This window comes from Gasterosteus aculeatus, chromosome Y (assembly GCF_964276395.1).
Source record: "Gasterosteus aculeatus chromosome Y, fGasAcu3.hap1.1, whole genome shotgun sequence".
NCBI lineage: Eukaryota > Metazoa > Chordata > Actinopteri > Perciformes > Gasterosteidae > Gasterosteus > Gasterosteus aculeatus.
In genome coordinates this window covers 9,213,417-9,224,337 of record NC_135709.1, presented here as the reverse complement: position 1 = coordinate 9,224,337, position 10,921 = coordinate 9,213,417, and the positions used below count along the sequence as shown (strand labels likewise).

Below are 10,921 nucleotides of genomic sequence, written 5' to 3'. Positions count from 1 at the left end.
GTGAGTGATGGGAAGATAAGGTTGAATTTCTGCCCCACAGAAGAGATGGTAGCAGATGTGATGACAAAACCTGTAACACAGTTTAAGTTGACTAAGTTTGCAAAGTTCATGTTTGGAAAACTAACCACGTATGTACCAATGTGAGAGCAAGTGGGGGTGTTAACATATATGAGTATATGCCCTCCATTGTCACAATCTGTTGTATTGACTTTCCTATACATTATATACAGTATTGTGTGTTAAGCAGTAGCCAATAGGATGCCCCTGAATGGACATGTGACCTAAGAGAGGTCAAGTGAACCTGCGTTCAATAAAGACGACTCAGTTCAAGTCAAACAGCCATGATGCTCCACTTGTGTTATTTGTACTTCCATAATATTCGGCCTAGCATTGGGTATGAACGCCGGGACCGTTGAGCGAACCATCTCTGCTAACAGTTTTAAAAACAAATCTTTGGAAAGAGAGCATCAAAGACTTCTCTCTATTCAGCATTTAACTTATATATGATACACTGTAACAAATTGCTGTAAATTTACGGTGCATTTCTAACGGTATCTTACAGTATGTCATAATAACAGTAACATAGTTAAATGTCCATCCCTTGCTTGTAAATTAACGGCCAATGTCATGAATAAACAGTTAAAGCTGTCAATTTACAATAATAGCAGACTACCGTAACTCAACTGCATGTTAACATATATTTTATGAAGTGGTGGAAATACACATACAAGTGCAGTGAATCACAATCCATCTACATCTGTTGTAGGTTAATGTATGGAGCCCACATCAGCCACTGAATTACAGGTCCTGTAAGTCATCATAATGAGATGACTTTGACTTACAGGACATTACTATACATGTAGCTGTCACTTTTATCCATAACGCCCATGGTTTGACATCATTTTATGTGGAGTATTTGGGGGTTAGGTGTCTTGCTCAGTGACACTTCAACTTGGCATAGGGAGCAGCCAGGATTCAAACCGCCGACCTTGCGCTGCGCAGCACACCCTCCCTATACCTTGCGCCGCCTTCGCTGTCGTTTCAGTGGCTGGAATGTAAATATTATAAATATTTGTATTTTTCTCATTGACTCGTCTCTCCAAGTAAAGTTGATAAGTGTTATTTGATAAATGATAGACATTCTCCTTCCTTACATCTTGTTGTCTTCCTCAACTTTGTAATTTTAATATTTTACCAATGACAGTGTTTCTAAATATTTAATTTTGGTTTGTTTTACAGAGGCACTGGATTAAGGACGCTAGCCGTTTGCTGCGGTCAATTGAAAGTTTTCTATAGCGTATTGTTGCAGTTAGTTTACCTTGTTCCTAATGATTTTATGATTCACTTTTTTATTATTGTATACATGCGGCATATTTTATGTTTTGTTCTTGATTACAAATGCCTAACATTTTTGTCTTAAAGGCATCTAATAAACTCCAAACACTATGACCGAAATGAGTTTGGTTGTCTTTCTTTAATTTGTGGGGAATTAAATGCAAAAGTATACGGTTATAAGTAAACGGTAACATTCTGGTATTTATAACACAAAAACAGTAATCGTATGGTAACAAACTGTAATCCAATATACAACAACATACCGTAAATTACGGTAGGTTACTGTAAATAAAACAGTAAGGTAGCGTCGACTGCCAGTGAATTGCAGTTAATTCACAGTAAAATTTGTTCAAGTTTACGGTAACATACAGTAATCCATTTTACGGTAACATAGTGTAAAAACCATTTACCTTATTCACAGCTTTTTAAGGATTTTTTTGATCTGGTCCAGTTTCCTCCTCAAAACCTCTTGACTTCCTGTGAAAAAGATTGATCTGTTTGCCAACTCATCATGCAAATGACGAAGTATGTTCCAGCTCCAATTATTCCAGCTCTTTGCAGATGTCTTCATTGTGGTTCGTCACAAAAGGATCACATTGAGCATGTTCTGTACTTCTATGCCAATGAACGGATTTGATAACATATACGCTGGTAAATCAACAAAAGAGCATTGTCTTATGAACCCGTCATTAAAACACAAAGTCAACACACGGCTTTTGCGGGAAACTCCAGTACCGACATTAAGCTTGATAGATTGATATGTTGGCGTGAGGGCGGAGGTTGACTAACACTATCTAAGAAGCAATAAAGAGACGGTGCCAAGTACACTTTAGTATCTTTTGTGCAAGCTTTCTTATGACCTTCATGCTTGTACCAAACTCTATTTGTAAACTGTAATGGAGTTCAGCAACGTCATTTTTGAAGGATATTTTTTTTCTAGTTAACTGTGTCTCTTTCCCATCACGCCAGAGGTATCGAGTCTCACATGCCAGTGTCACTGAACCACTCCCACCACGCAGTCACACCTGAGCAGGCCATGTGAAATGTGGACTAACAGCTTAAAACATGTAATTACAGGAAAGGATCATAACTACGTTTTCATTAGAGTCGAATGGTCTTCACATTAGAATTGTTTTCATCGGCTTGGAAAACCAAGTCAACCAAGTGAAGTGGACAGGAAAAGCCAATACTTTATCAATACACCTGTTCAAACAGGAAAATGTAAACAAAAGTGAACACTTTTTGCAATCCGTGGTCTGCTTTTTGTAATTTGCTTGGATCTGCAATCCACCACAAAAGAAGTCTGTCTGTTCAGCTAGTTTGTTCTTGTGGATTCACAAAAAAGTGAATTAGCAGAGGGAAGACGACAGAGAACAGGACAGGGGGAATTACTTGTTCTTTTAAAGGATCTTTTTGTTACCTCTAAACTCTAATATAAAGGAGCATTTATAAATGATCTCCTTAGCAGGTCCTGCATTAACGGGCACTTTCCGGCAGGCCAGTGGGAATTCTCACTGTTAAAAAATACAATGCACTCTAAAAAGCCCAACTTCAAATTTATTTGAACACATTCTTTAAAGTTAAGTCAACAAATACCTTTGAAAAAGTTGAACTAACTAAAACTTTACTAATAAGTACTGCAATCCACTGAAACCTTTAGAAACACACACACACACACACACACACACACACACACACACACACACACATATATATGTGTATACATGTGTATACATATATATAGTATATATATATATTATATATATATATTATATACATATATATATATATATATATATATATATATATATATATATATATATATTATACATATATATATATACATACACACATGTATGATACATTGCTTTTTATACCTAAATTGAGTAAGAATGACTTGCTACAGATTAATAAAAACCTGCTCCGCTGGTAAAGCTGATGATATAATTACAACTCATTCCTAGAAGGAAACTTCCTTGATGAATGAAAGGTTTTGGGTTGGACCTCTATTATGAGGTCTGGTTGGAATTAAGGGTTTATTACAATTATGTCTAGTCCAAGTTGAACGTGTGACTTTTAAATTGTTTGCCCAGTATGCTCCGTAGACCCATCTCCAATCGAACAGATGCTGTATTTGGTATCAAAGTACGTACGGATTTTAACACTCCACTCTCCTCCGGCGAGAGTCATTAGCGCTTGATATCTTAACCCTTGTTGAGCGTATCTTTTGTAATAGGTTAATCTAAACAACGCTACTTAATTAGTGCCTACAGGTCTACTACTAACAGGTTTCAGTTAGTTTCCCTCGATGAGGCTGGCACAAAACTGTGGTTGGTCTCTGGTCTATGGTAAGTTAGGTCTTGGCAGGCCCAAAGTCGTATAAGGAAGTCTTTTAGTTATAAGGAAGTCTTTTAGTTCGCAAAAGCCGAAACGCAGCTATGACTACTTCAGGGAACTAGAACAGAGAGGAATACATTAATCAGGTCAATAACAGAGAAACACGTGGCACCTGGTGGAACCAATGACAAGATCGTACGTGGATTTGCCACTTTTGGTGCCGATTGAAAAGTGGCTGCATTTACTGCTCGCAAATCCTGCACAAATCTCCATTCTGTGAGTTAACCATTATCGCAAACCTTTTTTAATGGGTGTGCGCACAGGAATCTTCACATGGTACTATAATACCTGGTTTAAAAAAGGGATTCAAAAACTGGTTTTATACTATCGATGGCTTTTTGTTTGAGTGGGTATTGTTTGAGGCACGGCCTGTAATTAGATTCAGGACACACTACCAGCGGCGCTGCGCCCTTTGTGAGACCCACACGATACTTTCTGCTGCTAAAATTGGATACAAGCCTGCTTTTTGTTTGTGTTCCTCGAGGAGCTCTGCGGTTTTGCGCGTTCTTTACTTTTGTGATCAATGTAGCGCTGCCTACATTATCACTACCGCCCCTTTGAGGATCCTTCGCACCCGGCCTGAAATCTTTAAGGCCGAGACGCTGTTACAACCATGGACCAAGATCCTGCCATTCCCAGTGAGATGGTTTAGCCAATGAAATGTTTCTTTTGTGTATTAGTGTGTCTGCCTCGAACGAACCCCTACTGCCACGACTGGTTGTGTTTGATACGGTGAGTTTTGACAATTGCCTTGCAGAGTCAATTGCCTTGCCTGTCCTATCATGGCTTTGTGGTGTCTGTGCGAGTCCTTTAAGCCAGAGTGGCTGACGATTGGGGATGAATTGAAGTTTGGGAACCAAACCTTTCAGTTAAGGTGTGTTCACACAACCGCGGTGCGAATAAATTGCGCTGTAAGATGAGCGCGTGTGTTTAAAAATGTCCATAACCTCCCCAAAAGTTTTGGGATTCTATTTTTTTCTCCAGGACTTTTCCAGGCCTGGAAATCACTTTCCCAAGTTTTTCATGACCGTATGAACCCTGTTAACGATAAAAAGTCATAACAAATAAAAAGACTAAAACATAATGGTTAGAGGATCTTTTTTTCATTATTTATTTACAGAATATGGTTGAAGACCAAACAATCAGCGATACTGCTCGAAAGTTGTTGGTAGTTTAGTAATTGACCGTCTTGGCCGGCCTTGTCTCATCCAGGTCAGCTTCAAGGTAACGGAATCGGCGATGACGGCGCAGAATCTCAATTGCCTTTTGTTCTACGGTGGAGGGGGTGATGCCAAGATCCTTCAGACCAGGAAGTCCTGGGTACTTCATGTCTGTTGCGTGAAACTGGAAAAACAAAAGCACAGTAGAGAATCAGTGATGGCTGGAGAACGTCTGCAAGTGAAAACAGGCTCTTTTCATAGACGGTCGTCTTACCCGCTCTACTTTGTCTGCGGTTGTCCAGGGTTCAAATGGGTTCATTGAGAAAAACTTAGCAGCAAGGCTGAAAGTAGATACACAAAAGCCTTCACATGATATTACAGAGATAAAAATTACACCTGAGAAATGGTTGGATTACTAAACCGGCCTGTTTCTGTGAATCTTTCAGAAGACTGATATAGATCTGCAAGTAAAAACCTCTAGAAACTGTGTGCAAATATGGTATCAATATGGGTGTACACTTTGCTATTATTTACAATAAAAGCATCTTGTATGTGGTGTGGTTGGATGCTCGAGTCAAGAGGGCTTTTCTCTGAAAATGCTGAAAAACATTTTTAAAGCACGTACTGATAGAGCGGGCGAGGCAATGGGTAGGGCAAAAAAGGTCTGTGTGCCACCGCGTAGATGTACTCCACCAGGTCATGGAGGAGGTACCGGTTGGGACTGGACGACGAGAGAAAACAGGACAAGAAACAGTTCAGGAAGGAGAGCTGAATACTAAGCTGTATACAAATATTGCATGTTCGGCTCATCCTTGCACTCTTTTCCTCTCACTCCTAGATTTATATAATGATAATCCAACTTCATGAACAAAACAAGTGTGGTCCATGAAAACAACAGAAAACACAAAAATAACTTGATTACAATATTAAAAAGGATACAAATGTAATAGACTTAAAATCACAGTACTGGTAGTAAAACAGAATGAAATAAAAAAAAGGCATCAATAAAATATAAAATACATTGAAATAATGAAATAAAAAAAAAAAAAATCAACACTCGGAGCAGCTCCTGGACTCTCAGGCAGACTGAGACTGTTCATCAAAAGGGTTACGCCTGCACTTTGGAAGAACATTATGAACTTTACTGGCTCGCCCACTGATAGCATGTATGCCAAATCGAGACCATGAAGTGCTGTAAAAACCATCTTTCGTGTAACTTCACACGTTTTTTTTTAAATAGCCGACGTAAACTTCAAGGACTGCACATTCCAAACAATGCTGTTCCCTTCCCTCACATGGCAGAATTCTGTAAATTATACCTGGAAATACTGCTATCCTCTTTCAGTATTTGCTCCGATACTAACCCAACTAATGCATACGTCTTGCCATTAGCATCAGGGTCTCTGACAGCACTGATGATGGCCTTGGCCACATCCACCACCTGAGGAAGAAAGGTTACGGCTTAGCTGGGTTCATTTGATCATCTTTATTTACCGAAGGGATTACATCAAAATAGCGGTCCCGTCACAACAAACGTACGTGAACGGGCTGCTTGACGGTCTTCTTTCCCGTGGATATGAGCGGAGTAGCGTTGCCAAACCAGCGCATGTCTGAGAAAGGACATTACATTTTCACTGGTTAGCTGACATGTGCTCGTAGGGTTAGAGCCCGAGGTAGGAGTGTTCACGAAAGAGCACAACACACAGCCTAATCACAGAAACCGAATCTATCTGACATGTCGGCCCACCAGTCGATTATAGTCAATGACTGATTTCAGAGTCTCTTCCACTCACGCCAACTACTTACTTGCATAATAGTTGAAGAAACGGTCCTCCCGGCCAAACATCTCAGATGGCTTCATGATGATCGCGTTGGGAAACTCGTCTCTCACTGCCGTTTCGCCTACAGCCTGTGGGTAAAAGTACAACGATCTAGTACATTTATACAGATACACCAGTTTGAATGAACCAAAACAGCCCTTCACCTTGTTCCTCAGGTATTTGGACTGGCTGCGTATATCAGCGTTGAGGTGGGACATGTGGACAAACTTTGTGATGCCGGCCTCTCTGGCCGCCTTGGCAATCTGCTGAGGGAGGGTCACAAAGACATCCTCGAAGCGGTAGTTGCTGTTCACAAAGAGGAGGAATACTTGCACATGAACAACCAGTTCAAGGCGATAACATTGCACATAAACCAAACCCTTTTGGACGTCTTTGCAGCCAACACATACCTCGTTTCCCACTCTCTGCCAACGAGGTTGATGACAACATTAGAGTTGTCCAACGTCCGTTTGATGGAGTCTTTGTTCCTCGCATCCCAATCCTGTGACGAGGCAGAGACAACACATTTTCATTTCACTAGAGGCTTGAAAAGCATCATTCCTACAAGTGAGTACATGCAGATCAAAGAATTGGCAAGATTTCTTCAAGATACACGCGTGTCTGTGTGCATCTTACCATGAAAATGATCTGTCCAAGATCCCCCATGGGCCTCAGGTACATGACGTCATACTGATCACAACGGTGAGGGACGACAACCTGAGAGCTGATGCGACCTGCAAGTCAGCAGTTAGTAAATGGACAATCACGTCTTTGCGTCATTCTCCTTTTTTTTTTTCTTCCTAACTTTCAAATTCATATTCCTAGTAGTATATATAAAATGAAACAAACATTACAATTTGTTGTTATGTGACTTGTCTTCCAATGCAGCTACTTGTGACGTATATTAAATAGCATTATTGAAGAACATGTGTGAAACATGACTTTCTTTTAATTGTAAGATAGCTTGTAGTTTTGTATTTTGTAAATACTCTTTTGTTAAGATGTAAAAATGGATGTTATTTGCTTGCAGAATTTGTTTTGCAGCGTGTATTATTGTACTGTCAACTACTGTATGATATTTTATGATCTTTTTATGAACATGTTTACCTGATCCAAAATCTGAATTCTGGGACAATTTCAAATGCTAAAATCACATCAAAGGATAGACATTAGAACAGCGGTGTCAAATATACGGCCCGTCGGGGGGGTGCAGTGCGCTGGATGACTAAGTGTAAAAATGATAAAATGAAAATAAATTAAAGACTTTTGTTTTTTTTCTATCTGAAATAAATCACAATAACTCAACAACTATTTAAACGTTCGACTTGGTAAATCAATAGGTACATTTATCCGAATTGCTCTGCGATCTTATCTGGAACATTGGACATGTAATGAAATGTTCACTAGCTCAAAATACGCAAGTTTGCTGAATATAGACTGTTGGGAAATATCAGTATGCATTACATTTAACATCAGTAATTATTTAAACTATATTTTTCAACTCACCCAGCCTGTTGACGACGTATCGACCCAGAAAGCCTGTAGCACCAAACACTGTTGCCGCTATTCCACTGGAGGAGGAGCGTCCTCCTTTACCTTTGGGGACGACAGCATGGTGAAACTTCCTCTGCTGGACTTTGGTGACGGAGGCAGCGGACAGCACAGCAGGAGAGCAGCTACCTACTGAGAGGAAAGCCACAGCGTTCGATCCACATCATAGAGGTGCTCTTCATTTCTATGCCATTACGTCAATCATATCATTAGGGCGTACGAAAAAACACATCCAATACAAAACAATTTAGTTCAACATCATCGCTAGTTACGTAGTTGAATCATCAAAACGGAGATCCAGATGTGGCTGGTGGCAGGCTACTGTGACTCAGTGGAGTGGACCGGTTCCTTGCACTCAACGACATCAAAGTTTCCTAAACGCATGGTACAGCTTGAAAGTGGTATGGGTCGGGAAGCGGTACCGGTGTGCCGGTCTGATAAAGGACTCCAGCGTTCAAGATGCACCTGGCTTTAGGAAAAGGCGAATGCAGCTGCAGCAGGAGTGGCATACCACATCTGTACCTGACCGAGTCAAAGGAGCCTACCAACGGCCACTTTTCAATCTCGGCATTCAAAATTGTAATTAATTTTTTCAGTTTCAAATTCGGACTCTCCCCCCTCATTGTGTTTCACTCTCTGAATATACTAAACATTAGCTGTAAAAATGATTAGACATAAAGGTGACTGAATGGGATAATATTGCATGCACTGACAGATACACACACACACACACACACACACACACACACACACACACACACACACACACACACACACACACACACACACACACACACAGAGAGTAGCAAGAAGGTTTGTTAAAAGGCTGCATGCTTCCTAACGAACACCGAACGAACGGAGCCTCGGACTGTACATAAGCACTGGGTTGTGTACTACGGAAAAATAGCTGATGACAAAAATATAATGGGGACCAACTCTTGCTCCCTGTGAAGACAAATCACTTTAAAATATCGCCACTGTAACACAACAACATATCACTTAAAGCTCTATTGATATTTCAAAAGTTAAAGAAACATGGCGACGTAAACATGACAGACGTAACGTTAACGATAGGCCACTATGCAGGAAAAGGGCTATAACTCAGCCTGACTTAACTAACCATTATTTCATTAACACACCTGGAATTGTAGGTGTTTGTACAGTCATTTAACGTTACACAACAATATTAAAGTAATTACAAAATCTAAATGTGAGTTGCTAGCAAGCTAAAGCCCTTGCTAAGAGGTGACTAGCCGAGCCGGTTAGCAAGGTCACTGGAACCGACTGTGTGATCTAACAGTGAGACTGGCTTGGCACGGACTACGTGTTAAAATATTTAATATAACAACAATATACTCCCAGATGTCAATGCAAGCACCACAAACCTTCTATTTTGACATTACTCACTTGAAATCTTGGGAAGGACACTCGCAGGACGGCTAACCAGTGCTACGGTCGCCATCTTTCCTACTACGGCAGAGCGCATGGGCCAAAAAGCTTACGTCAATTCACACTAGCGGTGGTTAGAGGACAGTGTGGCGCGCACTGCTGAAACCTGGAAGCTGTGGTCCAAACACTACTAAACGTCCAAAAAAGTTTAGATATTAACTGTTTATAAATAAATGATCTAGTTATTTACAAATTATCTTTTTGCATATTGTTTTAAGTTGCATGTGGCGATTGGCACCAATATTTAAATTAAAACAGTCAAATACTATTCAAGTGGGCCTGGACGACGGGGTTCTGGCGGGGTTTGCGTTTTTATTAACAAAAATTAACACTTTTTAAGTCTTTCAAATCATTTTAGATACAGTGTCCACTATTCCACGTGGAAACATAGAAACAAACTGAAATCTGGGTAATTATAATTAATAAAAATATACATATATTTATATTTTTATTCTTATATTTTCTATCATTATCATTATACTGCTGCTCTTGCTCTTTTACCATGTATCTTGTGTGCACTGTCCACTTTACTGCCGCAATCCTGTGAATTTCCCCATTGTGGGACAAATAATAACTTTAATTTATATAGGACCTTTCAAAACAAAGTTGCAAAGTGCTAAATTAATATCTTATCGTATCTCTCTCTTGTCTCTTCAATATGAAAGCATATGCTCTTGAAAACAAACTTTTAACTTTTACAAGTGTTTATGAGTACATCATAACTTTTCTTGTTTCAGCTTCAATCCATTCTCTTGGGATCACTTGTTTCTGAGCTAAGAGATTGGGAGAGCACAGCCTATCAATGTCCAATTCAATCTCTGTTGGTGACTTAGGACATAAATCTATTGTATTAATTGTATTTTCTGTATTGATAATCAAAAGTTCTTTTCATGGGTTTAGTTGAGGGTTCGCTGTCTTGTCTTGATTTAAGAGTTAGGTAAGGGGGGAAGCAGGATCTGCCAAGCAGGCAGACACGAGTCTGACAGGATGGGGAGTCAGTTTATGTCCTGGCTGAGGAATGTAAGGTCTGCGGGTCAACTAGAAGATTTACCAGCCAAAGGGGGGTTAGAGACACACCAACACTATTCAACATACACACTCTGTTTACGATGTTTACGTTAAGTCAGGAGTCTGGACATTGGATGTGACCGGATCTTAGATGCGGGGGGTGGAAGGTCCTCCTCTACGCGAGTTTAGGGCCAATAGAAA

At 40.0% G+C, this 10,921-nt stretch overlaps 1 protein-coding gene across 4 annotated transcripts; it reads right to left on the bottom strand.

The window, feature by feature from the left end:
• Window positions 1-4,819: 4,819 nt before the first annotated feature.
• On the bottom strand, window positions 4,820-9,797 carry LOC120812513 (NADH dehydrogenase [ubiquinone] 1 alpha subcomplex subunit 9, mitochondrial-like). Of its 4 annotated transcripts, none has more exons than XM_040168599.2 (11): window positions 9,671-9,797; window positions 8,219-8,395; window positions 7,349-7,446; window positions 7,123-7,214; window positions 6,877-7,018; window positions 6,699-6,801; window positions 6,432-6,502; window positions 6,212-6,333; window positions 5,518-5,613; window positions 5,167-5,233; window positions 4,820-5,076 (listed from the first exon to the last, which is right to left on the bottom strand). In XM_040168599.2, exons 1-11 carry the CDS (start codon window positions 9,747-9,749, stop codon window positions 4,906-4,908), a joined length of 1,218 nt encoding a protein of 405 aa, XP_040024533.1. In that variant the 5' UTR covers window positions 9,750-9,797; the 3' UTR covers window positions 4,820-4,905. The 4 variants fall into 4 exon arrangements, with proteins under 4 accessions (XP_040024533.1, XP_040024536.1, XP_040024537.1 ...); XM_040168602.2 differs by having other exon boundaries at window positions 6,257-6,333; XM_040168603.2 differs by having other exon boundaries at window positions 6,257-6,333; window positions 8,219-8,392; window positions 9,671-9,788.
• Window positions 9,798-10,921: the final 1,124 nt, after the last annotated feature.